The sequence below is a fragment of the Cyprinus carpio genome, chromosome A7 (assembly GCF_018340385.1).
Source record: "Cyprinus carpio isolate SPL01 chromosome A7, ASM1834038v1, whole genome shotgun sequence".
Lineage (NCBI taxonomy): Eukaryota > Metazoa > Chordata > Actinopteri > Cypriniformes > Cyprinidae > Cyprinus > Cyprinus carpio.
This window is the reverse complement of record NC_056578.1, coordinates 27849652-27862496: the sequence shown is the minus strand read 5'-3', so window position 1 is coordinate 27862496 and position 12845 is coordinate 27849652. Positions and strand designations below refer to the sequence as shown.

The 12845-nt window shown below is 36.3% G+C and overlaps 1 protein-coding gene across 1 annotated transcript; it reads right to left on the bottom strand.

The window, feature by feature from the left end:
* Positions 1 to 2223: 2223 nt before the first annotated feature.
* On the bottom strand, positions 2224 to 9442 carry LOC109094043 (cellular retinoic acid binding protein 1b). Its single transcript, XM_019107714.2, has 4 exons — positions 9184 to 9442; positions 7743 to 7921; positions 6523 to 6636; positions 2224 to 2689 (listed from the first exon to the last, which is right to left on the bottom strand). Exons 1-4 carry the CDS (start codon positions 9251 to 9253, stop codon positions 2639 to 2641), a joined length of 414 nt encoding a protein of 137 aa, XP_018963259.1. The 5' UTR covers positions 9254 to 9442; the 3' UTR covers positions 2224 to 2638.
* Positions 9443 to 12845: the final 3403 nt, after the last annotated feature.

Genomic DNA, 12845 nt, shown 5'->3' with positions numbered 1-12845 from the left:
CTCTGAGTTACTCTGAAATTGTTTCCTCAAGTAGATTAAGTGAAGGCTATGTTTCCGCAAATCTGCGTCCAGGGTTAAGTGCATACTAAATCTCAGGCTAGATGGAGCATGGGGCACATCAGGTGAGGTTTTAGATTTCTGGCTAACCGCTTGACTTTAGTTAAGTTGTACTCAGTTGCAGTAACTATGGGGGGCTAGTCAGAGCACTGGTCATAACCGCTGGTTATTGTCTCAGCTTTAATTAAGTTGTACGTAGTTATGTAACTGTCGGGGGGCTAGACAGGTAGTGCTAGCATAACCGCTGATTATTGTTTGAGCTTTATTTAATTTGTACGTAGTTAATCTTAACTATCGGGGCTAGACAAAGAGTACTAGCATAACCTCTGATTATTGTCTCAGCTTTAATTAAGTTGTACGTAGTTATATGACTGTCGGGGGGGCTAGACAGATAGTGCTAGCATAACCGCTGATTATTGTGGTGAGCTTTAACTAAGGTGTACATGGGTAACTGAGGGGGACTAAACGAAAATACTATTTCAAATATGGTAAGTATGAGTAACCTATTAAATAGTATTAGTCATAACCTCTGACTACTGTTTAGACTGGTGAGTTTGTGATCGTGGGGCACACGTAGAAGAACGGCCGTCGTGGGGCACCCTGAGCGACATAGATTCCTAATGAACAAGTAAATATAAAGTAAAGAGTTAACTAGAATAATCCAATGTCAGAATAATAATAATAATAATTAGAGACAGACAATCAACCAATTTGCCTTTCAACCTAAATTCGAGGTCATACTAAAATGGAGTCAGATGAATTATTAAAATGGAGTCAGATGAAATATTAAAATGGAGTCAGATTAGAATTGGATTTAAATTGAATAACTCTACACGCTGAAAAGACCGAACGCGCAAGAAACCTTCAGCCAGCACCGGATACCTTCCTTGGACCGAGTGCCTGGACCTTACAAAACACACTGTAGTTTTTCCACACTGGCAGCAGAGGGAGTGTTTGGACATTCCCCTGGGGCACAGTGTAATATTTTACACTCAAATGTGACTAGAGTGTTAACTTAAAACATTACCCAAACTCTCATTATCACACTGAGGCATACAGTTATTAATTTGCAACGCTGGAGCTGTCACACTAATTCTCTACAGTTTTTATTAGGAAAAACATTAACATCTTTTAATAGTCTTTAAAGTTTTTAAATACTTTTTGATGTTTGTAAAACACTAATCTTTTATAGATTCTTGACCAAAAGTGGTTGGACGGCCGAGTGGTTGGTTAAGTGGTTTTAAACACCAAAGAGAGTAATAAAAGTCTACAGTGACATTTAGCTTGCCAGGAGGGGAAAAAAAAGGTGTTGGTTCGATATGGCTCATTATTTAATTAGGATTTGGCCCCATATTATAGTTAAGCAGTCCCTGGAGAAATGGATCATTAAAAGGCTCTCCAATTCCATAACTCACAGAGCATAAAATGGAGACGGATGACTGCTTTTACTCGCAGATGGAGAGAAGAATGCCAACACTTTCTTCTGACCCCGCTGATTCTTTTACAAGTTGTTAGCCATGCCAGATATGTATTTTACATGGGACAATAAAGACAGGCGTAATGGCTGCTTAAAATTCAGTTTTGTTATTTTCAATTGTAATATTGTAATATATTTTTTTCTTTTTTTCTTCTTTTGACCAAATAAATGCAGCCTTGGTGAGCATATAAGATTTCTTATAGATGACCCACAAATATTTGAACAGTAGTAAAGTCTTCTGGGAAACATCATGTATCTTCTGAAGTGCAGTATTTAAACAAAACAAGAAAAATGTACACCCCCAGCTCTTAATGCATTGTGTTACCTTCTTAAGCATCAGTAAATGTTTTCACCTTTTATAATAATATATTGTCCTCAGTCGATATCATACAGTCTTCTGCTGAAATGGGGCCAAATATGCAGAAGATGCAGGAAGACCAAAGAATTTGTGGTACCTGGAGGATGTCTCTGAAGAACAGTGGGCAGTTGAACTCCTCTGGACAAACAATGGACTTTTGAACAACTATCACAAAATATACAAACAGCTGTGGATCATCCAGGTAATGACACACTGTATTAAGGTTTAAGGGTTTGTGCATTTATGAACGGAGTCATTTTTATAAATTCACTATGATTTGTCTTTCAGTAAAACATGCTGGTTAAAGAGATTCAAATAATGTACAATCATATAATTAACAATTAACAGCCTTTATTATTTCATACACAGCCAAGGACTGAAAAAAGTTCATTAAGATCATTAGATATGGCTGCAGTAAACCATTACAAGTGTTCAAAGAATGTCTGTGAGATATCCATGAATATAACTATCACCAGGCCTGCTCAGTTCCCCGCCTGTCCGGCCCACCTTAATCATCTAAGAGCTTGAGCAAGGCTTTGACTAACACTGCACATAGAAAATGAATAGAAACATTATAAAAATGAATCTAATGATTAAATTGAATAGACAAATGGTGATGAAGTCACAACAGAAGGAAGTATCGACTAACACACTACAGTGCAAGTTAATAATGAAGAAAAAAATGTTATTCCTCCCTCCAAAGCTGCAAGTGCTGGAGTATCCCTCCATCCAGTTCACCTCCGTGCTCATTCCCGTACATAAATCCGTGTGCACACCACATCATCGGCCCCAAAGGTCTGAGCAATGAAAATAAATAGAGAGAGAATGCCATTAACTCAAAAGTCATTCTTTCAGTGTTATTCACAGTTGATTTTGTTCACTATGATTCATTTGCAGTCATAAATAGATTATATGTGACACTCCTAAATGAAGGTATTCTGACATAATCACTTTTTTGTATAGCTTCTTGGAACTGTTTATCTCTAAAATGCTTTGACTGATGTATTGATGGGATTGAGAGGAAGTGCCTCTGACATCTCAACGCTGAGTTTGGAAATCACATCAAAACAGAACTAGAGCAGCTGACAGCACCATAGACCATCTGCGCTCCAGAGCAGGACCACTACACACACTCTTTTAAAAATTGGTATTAGGATGGGCCATCTGCTGTGTGTGCCGGTACCGTGGGACACATTAGAGAGAGGAGTGTCAGGCCCTTACACACCACCAGTATATCTACATGTAACATGATCAATTAGACCAATTTGCAAAGTGTTTTCTGGGTCACTGACAGTAACTTTGTTCCATGATGCCAGCTTTATGATAATCAGGTCATTTTTACAAAGAGCCACACACATTAATCATTAGAATGGGGGAAAAAGCAGGTAAAAATGAAGTAAAGTTTACATAAACCATTTATAATGAATACTGCTGCAAGGCATAAGACAAATGGTTTCAAGTGGTTCATAAGAATACATACATTTCGATAAACAAAAGCACAAAAAGCAGTCGCCGTTATATTCATATGCAACGAGGAATTTATTTTTTTTAATTAGCTGCAGTTGATCATGATTATTCAGCTCTTGACAAAACAGCTGGTCCTGAATGGAAAGACATGCATCACCATCATTCAGAAGTTTTTTCTCCTCGTGAGCCTGGAGGTGTTTTGATGTGAGCCAGCTGCATTAACAGTTCACTGTGATGCATCACATTTTCTGCTGTGCCTAAAACACAGATGTGACTTCTACATGTCTTGTCCTATATGCTGTAATGCCACCAACTCTGTCAAGGTCCATGAACTCATTGATGTGGACCAAAAATACGACTGAATGCAAGTTGTGCTGTGTTAGTAGTTCAGCATATTTTCCTGTTGAGCTCATTTATTTAACAGTAACTTTCCATGAATAGAGTACATACTGCAGGGTCTGAAATGGCCTCTTAAATAGCTTTTTCAACAAATGTTACATAAAACAGAATGCAAGATCAAAAATACACAAACAAATAAATAATGAAAAACATAAAATGATGGAAAAATGTGCAAAAGAGAAGCAAATTTTGCTTATATCAGACTGTCACTCAGTAGCAGCTACTGCTAATTTGGAATCAAATGTTAGTTTGTTGTTATTGATATAAATATATTTCCCAGAAAAGGAAGATGAATATTTGTTGGTCAAAAACTTGAGTAACAAGGTTGAATGTTTGATCATGATGGATGCCGTCAGTACTTAAAATTAAGTAAAAACTATGAAAAATGAAACTGAATATTATGTTATTATTTCTTAAGTGTTAAAATGTCCAAGAATAGAGCATTTTTACAAGGCGGGAAAGTCATGTTGCAGGGTTGCACACAAAATTGGTAGTCAAATTTTTTTTTTTTTTTTTACTACAGTGATATAAATATCAATTCAATAGATTATGCTTTAGAATAGAAATGCATAGAAACATGCTGTTTGTTGTACAAAGATGTACATAGTACAACAAATAACATTGTTTCATCTTAAGACATCTTAAGTGGTGCAGGCCAAAATCCCATTTTAAGGGAGTAAAGGCATTTGCTATTTTTTTTTTTTAATTAGTGACTTTTCATACTAGGCCAATTTTTATGTAAGATTACACAAAAACAGGGTGTTTGTGCTTCCAGTGCTTTTTTAAAAAAGTCTTGGGACAATGAAGTGTACTGAATTTTGCACAAGTGGTTACTAAATACTGCAGTAAGGCCTTGGTTTTAACTTGTGTTGTGTAGAGCCTCTATAAACTTTTAAATACAGCCTACACATCATGTTACTTATAAATAGCATGAACTTTATCAGGATGCATGTGATCCAGAAATTAGTGTCAAACAAGGTTAGGTGCTATAGGTTGTTTTTTCTTGTTATGCTCAAGTTACTTTTACTGAATGCTCATGAACTGCTTTTTATGGCACATATTCAGTCACCCATGTGAAGAATGGTGAAAATCGTTTCACTGCATGGGTGTTTCACCATCATAAGTCTTTCCCAAATCCACTTTGAAGTTTACAACAGATATTGGAATGAGAGAGGAAGACATTTGATATCCCTCAGGGACAGGAAAGCCAGTGAATAAAGCCAGTAATAAAACCTCCTCAGTTATAAGGCCAGTGTACTGTTGTCCATCTGGCCTATAAAACAGAGCAGGCCAGATGTTTACCCAATGTTGCATTTTTGTAAGAATTTCAAACAAATCCAAGCAATCAGCTTCTCATGGGTGTTAGTAATCACAAAGCAGACAGAAACATGTCACATTTAGAGACATTCAGCACAAAATAGACAATGACAGACACAGAATGAATCATTTTAGCCCTTGTGTGTCATTGGTCATTTTTTTTTAATCGTAGCTTCACCAGAATTGTACAAACATGGTGACTTTTATGGCACTTGGTATGTGAACACACACACAAAAAAAAAAAAAAAAAAAAAAAATGAGGCCATGATTCGAAAAAGCTACGTAATTGTAAAAAACATAGTCACACTCATGGTCTTTGGTCAAAAATGACAGACCATAGGAAATTAATGGGAAAATACAGACAATACAGACAAATCGCCCTCAATGCAGAATAAATTGCACAGCAATGAAGAGGTGAAACTAAAACTAAAACATCTAGAGTGCAAAATCAACACACCAACACACACTTGTACACACACACACACACACACACACACACACACACACACACACACACACACACACACACACACACACACACCTATGAACTAGTGTGACTGTAACACTGCAACTTTGTAAAATAAAATCAATAATTCAATTACAATACAGTAAAAAAAAGTGGACAGCAAGGAAGGAGTTACACTCTAAAACATCAAGAGTGTAAAACCGATACATCCACTCACACACACTTACTTACACACACTCTCAGACACACACAGAAGAATGGACCCAGAAGGATTAAGCTATGATAAAGCATTCATGTTCATTTTTGTTACATTTTTATAGAATTGTAATGTTTTGTGTAACAAAATGCTTTCTGTGTTCAGGTTTGAATTTAGTAATAATTATGGAAAAAACTGCACTTCAAATCAACATTTAAAACAACAAAAAATATAAACCTTGACAAAAAGTAGAAGATGCCTTAATATACATTTAAATCCACATCCTAATAAAAGTCAACAATTATATATTAAAACAACTATGGAATTCACAGGCCTCTCTATAGAGTCCTATACAGGAATCTAGTAGTTACACCATGACATTTTTTTTCTTTTCCTATACAGGTTTTTTTTTTTTTTTTTTTTTTTTTGCTCTCACCAGGAGGTGCTATTCTGCCTTCAAAACTTGGATTTTAAGGGCCTTGTCTCTATTTCAATCTGAAATACTGCATTAATTGAAATAATTGTACAAAATATAATACAAAAAATAATTGTAAAAAATTTTAATATTAATTAGTACCATAAAATTCTCTCAAAATACAAAAGAAAAAATATTATTGAACAAAAATATATTAGACTAATTTCATTGAAAAAAAAAAAAAAAAAGTTACATTTCAGGTTGTCCGGTCACTTTTGACCGCAAAGACCATGAGTGTGACTCCCAAATGAGGAGCGCACAAGTTAGTAGTGATTTCTGAAAGGAACTAAGTGATAGAAAAGCTACGCACCAGAATGAGTTCGTTCCCTCTCAGCTCTCGAGTCCAGTACGTCTTAGGGCCGTTACCATCCACAAGAGTTTGCCTGCAGGTCATCTTGTTCTCTGTCTCCCATGTGACCAAGCTCTGTGAACATTTACAGGCTAATAGCAATCTCACAATACAGCCTTTTGAAGATAAACATCTACATCTACATCTACTGCACAGTGAAAAAAAAAAGTTATTTCCAGGGAAGAACATTCAGAATTTTCTCAGAGGAATTATTCTGTCCATTTGCACTTGAATGATGTCCACTGAATGTTAAAAGCTCCTAGAACATCAATTTAAGGGAATAAATCATAAGTAATGGACTGAGGAGAGATGACCACCACAGGTGACCTGCCTACGTCATGCCGATGAGTAACAGGGTATATTTTACCCTTTCAATATACCCTCTGCACACATTTCACTGTATTCATCATCCTCTCTGCTTTACTGAAATCTTTTGTACATATAATTGAATGACTAAATATACATGTTTCATTTCATGTTCATTTAATGTTGCTAATTAGTAAAATGAAAAATGCTTGGGTGACCATCAATGTCAAGAACAGATGTTGATTTTGTGCTAGGCCTGTGGTTACATTTATTTGCCTGTAAAAAGGCAGCAGTCATAAAGGTCAGCTTGTTAAACAGGCCTTCTAGCACATGACAGTTTTCCCCTCCCATTGCCCTTTCAGCAGCCTCTGATGAGTTGACAGGCTCAGAATGAAAACTCAGTGCCCTCAAGAAACAAATCGTTTCATATCAGTGCTCATCACTTCTATAGTATGCACACATTATCTTACACGTTGCTGAATGTGATGAGAGCTGCAGTTTGAGCCAGAATCCCCTCAGATCCATTCAAATCCAGGAGATTAAAGGTGGAAGACATATGAGTGACTATAGCTAGTTTAGATAAGCCCGCCCTACTGCTTTGATGCGCTTGAGTGTCATATAATCTAATTTACCAAACTGTCTGTGATCTGGCTAAGAGGTGAAAGAGAGATTAGTCACAAAATGTCTATTTAGCTTTAGTGATATTCTTCCCTGTTGTATTGTGCTGTATTTTTTTTATCATATTCAAACAATTAATTTATTGAGACATTTCTGAATACATATATTAACTCCCACTGTAGTCTTATTTCTGAAAAGAAATATTTGTAATACTGATCACAAAAAAAAAAAAAAAAAAAAAACCTAAGTTGTATTACCTTGCACTTCCGCCCATCTACGGTCTCCTCATTGAACTCTTGTCCTATCTGGAAGTTAATTTCTGTGGTCCTCACGGTGGTGGAGGTTTTGATGTAGAACTGTTCACCGTTCTGGCGGATCTCCACGTGGGGTTTAGAGGCTGCAGCACAGGTCACCTTCCTCAGCATAGCGTTCACCCCTACATTACACAAAACATCTCATTACACCACATGAGTTATGTCAAATTTGTCATTTTGCTTCTGTAAATGTTTTCAGTTTTATGTTATTGAGGCAGAGTTGAGCAAACAAAGGCTCCAAATGAAAAGATTATTATATACAATAAATGATCGAATAACTCCATGAGCACTCGTCACTCTTGACTGTGCTGTAATTATCCACTTGTATATCTCACTCTAATTCCCTCAAGATGGCATACTTACATCATTTATTTGAATCTGCTGCATTAGATACTGGGGCAAAGGAAATATCTGACCTGCTTTCATTTGTGTGGCTTTCATGTTTTTTTTTTTTTTTTTTTTTTTTATGTGACTGATGTTCATTATTCCTAGTCATAACTAGGGCAAGTTAAGCATGCCATTTTTCTGCATAAATAGTTATCAAGGGACCACAGAGTAGATTTTTATCAGCAGATGTTGCAAATAAGGAGCTGCATTGACAGGGTGTTGACTGGAAGGAATGCCACGGCTCTTGGTCTTGTGCAGTATCTACTTGGACAATACTGAAACTCTACAAGGGCTAATTGCACATTTTTGGCACAGGATTGTAGTGTCAACTATTAGGTTGAGTAACTGTCTGATTGGTTTCATAAACATTTCAATTCTCAAAAATGTCTCTCTTTATATTTGGGTGTTGTCTGGAGATTTATAGGCATCCGTTTCACTCACCATGCCTTTTGTTTTTTGTTTTAAATTCTGATATGATATGCTCACTACCGTTAAAAAGTGTGGGTAAGATAAAAAAAATTATAATAATAATAAAAGAAAAACCTTTATCCAGCAGGGATGTATTAAATTGTTTCAAAGTGACAGTAAAGACATTGCTAGAAGAGCTTTATATTTGAAATAAATGCTGTTCATTTGAACTCTCATTATTATTATTGGTATTTCATTTAATTTCATTAAAAAAAAAAAAAATACAAATTAAATCTAATCCACGGAGTTGTTTGTGCCCTTGCTAAATCTCTGCACTGTCTCTGTAGCTTTGAGAATCTGAATAAGAATCCAGACTGCCAAAGAAACAAAAGACCCTGAAGACGCAGTCCAACAGCCCGAAAATAATAGTGATTTACTCTTCACACTAGTTAATCCATGAATATGCTATTGAAGTCCAAACAGCAGAAGAAAAGAAGATTCTGGCCTGGGCCTAAACAACAGGACAAAACAGCCTAAAGTGATCACATACTACACACTTAGTGAAGGATGAAGTGAGTGGATCACTTACCGAGTGCTTTGAGGAGTTCTTCAAAATTTTCACTGCTTTTCATCTTCCAGGTTCCAGCAAAATTGGCCATCTTGACTTGCTCCTTTTAATCACTCTGGCTTTAAAAACTTGCCTTTTAATTGAGAAAACAGATCTTCTGCCACTTTTTATTTTTCAGATCTAAGAAATTGACAGTTTCCACTCCGTTTCTTCTTCTCTTTCTCACCCTGTCTCTTCTACAATGTCACCCTCTCTTTCTTTCTGTCTCTGTGTTACGCCTTCTGGACCACTGCTGATAGCAAGCATCTGTGACGTACGTCAGTGGTCCCTCCCTCTCACCCAGATGGATGTAATGGCTTACAGGAGCACCAATTCTCTACGACTTCTCATTCATCTCACACCCTTGAATTCATTGCTTTAATACTAATCCAAGCTGTCACATTTATTCTCATATAAAGCTTCTATAGACTTTATGTAGTCAGTTCATGCTCTTCTATTGTCTTTTTATCGCTTTGCCAGTTCTTCGACTTTCGGATTAAAGTAAATGTAAATTATAGGTTTCATTTTCCACCAGTGCACTTTTTAAAAACTATTCAGCAGTGCCGCCACTGCGACACTCAATATTGATTATTTTTACAAATATATCTGGGTGATGAAATTGGGTGTGCACTGTAAAAGAAAGATTTTAAATGTTATTGGCATACATTTTAAAAGAAAATACTATTTATGTTTTTCTACTTCAAAATGTTATCTTTAATTCAAGGTTGGATCATTTCTTTGTAATTACTTGTGACATGTTACAAGTCATTTCCAAGTCAAAACTGTTTCCAAGAAAATCCTACCCCATTTTTTAGTCTATATGCAAAGTCTTTTTTTCTCTTTTAAACAACCTACAGCACTTTTTGAAAACAGCCCTCGACACATTTCCCATGAAGACCCTTTCATCCTGGATCCTGCCTTCCAAGAGGAGAAGGACAGGAGCCCCAGGAGAGAGAGAGAGGGGCCCCAGGCTAAACTCCCCCTCCCCTCATAGGCAGTCTGATTTGTTCCTGTCCTGATGTTGTTTCATTTATCTCTTTGACAAAGTGCTTTTGAGACAGCAGTTGATAATTAATGTAGAGAGAGGGCAGAGAGCACTTTGTCATTTCTCTAGGAAGTATCCAGGACAAGGAACGGACCCATCCACTCGCTCACACACCCTCATCGGCCAGCGTTTGTCCCATCAATCAATTGATTTGGTATGGGCCTTTAGATGTTGCTGTGCGTGAATATCTTTTCTCTCCTTTGTTTTTATAAGGCCCTGTTGATGTGTGGTCCATGAAAACTGTAAAAATAGAGATTCTTCATAAAGAATTTTTGACATCCATGGAACTGTTCCATTCCACAAAAGGTTCTTTACAGTGGAAAAGGTTTTTATAATGTTCTTCACACTAGGGAAAAAAAAAAAGGTTATTTTAAGAACCGTTCACTGCAAGACTCTTTAGGGAACCAGAAAAGATTCTTGCTGAGAATGAACCTTTACATTTAAGAGTGCAGATGGACCTGGTTTGAGGTCATACTAGATTAAACCACAAATCACCAATCGACGTACACTAATGGAGAGCATCCATCAAAGTCCAGCTCTGCAAGAAGACACAACCCACTGTGACAACACCCTGTCCACTGATATCACAGATATAGAGACCCCCAGACTCGTTAGGGCATCTATTATGCTCAGTCATTTTTCACGTAGAAATTTACCTAATGGAAGTGGTTCCCAGTGGGACAGCATGCGTCAATGCCCGGGGCGTCTGACTATGAAGAGCTGTGCTTCAAACTCCAGTCCATCTGATCTTTACTTGATCATTTATCTACATTGACCTCAAACTAATCAGTGATTGAGCCATCAGACCTCAACTTGCAAGCTTCCCATCTGCTTATCACTGAATGGTTCTCTCAGCCGCATTCTTTAATTAAGATTAAGAAAATGCCACAAGGTTTCATCTACATATCTTTTTTTAAAGGTGGCCAAACAGCTACTTAATTCAAAAGAAGTACCTCCCTCAGAGAATATGCAGTTTTGAACGTGGCCCCTTTTGTTAATTTAAACATTTACTAATGCATTTTTAAAATCAAAAGTTGAACAAACAATGAAGAAATGTATGCTTTATTAACTAACATTAACAAAGATTAATAAATGCTGTAAATGATATTACTCGTAAGTTCATGTAAGTTAATGTTAACTAAAGGGGCCAATGTAAAGTGTTACCATTATACAACTTTTTTTAAATGCAGTTTTTCTTGATAAATGAAAATAAATATAACATTATAATAAAGAAATTGACAACAAATATAAATTATAATAATAATAATAATACAAATGTTATAGATGAACCTAAGAAAAAAGATAATATCTTTTCATAAAATGTGAGTTGTATGGAAAAGGATAGCAATGCTCTTTTCAGCTGACCATAGCTGCTGCGGGTGCAAGATAGTGGTTTTGGCCGCAGTGATGAAGTCTGTGCCATTGTGTTCTGGCTGAGACATGGATCATTGGCAGCACTTTCCTGGCCTGAGGGCTGAGGCCCTGTCACAGCACTAGTTGATCACAACTCTCCATTGCATCCCTATCACAAAATATTGCCGCAAAAACACTGACACCAGGCCAGTCTTCTGTTATGATTTAATTATGCTGCTTAAAATCTTGGGAAGTGTGAATTATGCAAGTGAAGCAATGGCATATTCTGCGTGTTTTATTTATTTTCTGAGCATAAACTGTCCCAGTTTATATTTGTTTGGATTGTTTTGTGGTTTTTATGGCATTCAGTATAAAAAGTAGTGTGGTTTTCTGCAGAAACCATTTCCATGGCATCCCAACTCAACAAATCAACTTTGAACTTTTTGAGTTTAAGACTATACTATAGGTTATTTTTCTGTTTAGGGAGTTGATGTTCCCTTTAGATCAGATAACGCTGCAGCAGATTCATCAACATTTCAAAGATCTCATTCTGACAGAAACGGATTGATGTTATCTTTGCAAACTTGAGATTTGAAATCTAAGGTTTGAATGAGAAATATCTTCCCTTCCCCTCCCCAAAGTTTGGTCTGAAGCACAACTAACCATCATATGAATGTAGCTACAGGGAAACATTTGTCTCATCTCTGACCGCAGGCTTCACAGAAGCACTGCTCTGGCACTAATCATTAAATCAGAGCAGAAAGAATTTCTGCTGCCTAAAGACAAACACACTGTAGGGGGCAGGGCACTTGCCCTGAAATGTAACTAATGAATATACTCTTCTTAAACAGTCAAATCTTTGTGTACTTCTGCTGCAGTGTTAAAAACATTGTGCCACTGCTTTAATAATTTATAGCTACTTATGTTGCATGATTTCTGCAAAAACACTCAGTAAGAGCTTCAAATCACAACCTTTCTGACTCCAAGCCCCCCATTATCCACAACCATATTCCATGGCTTTTACAGTTGCTGCAGTAGTATTTTATTTATATTATATATGTATATATATATATATATATATATATATATATATATATATATATATATATTGTTTAGCAAAAATATAAGCATATTAAAGAGTATTTCAGAACTAGATAAATGTATATTCATTATAAAAATGGCCACATAATTTTATAATGGCCACATAATTCTTTTAAAATTAAACCTTTGCTGGTTTAAGCTGCTC

Bases quoted from the DNA above. Each gene is read 5' to 3' on its own strand.
- LOC109094043 (XM_019107714.2), bottom strand. From the start codon at position 9,253: ATGGCCAATTTTGCTGGAACCTGGAAGATGAAAAGCAGTGAAAATTTT. The intron at 7,922-9,183 runs GTAAGTGATCCA...TGTGTAATGTAG, and splicing joins AGAACTCCTCAAAGCACTCG to GGGTGAACGCTATGCTGAGG. The intron at 6,637-7,742 runs GTAATACAACTT...AAATGTTCACAG, and splicing joins TAGATGGGCGGAAGTGCAAG to AGCTTGGTCACATGGGAGAC.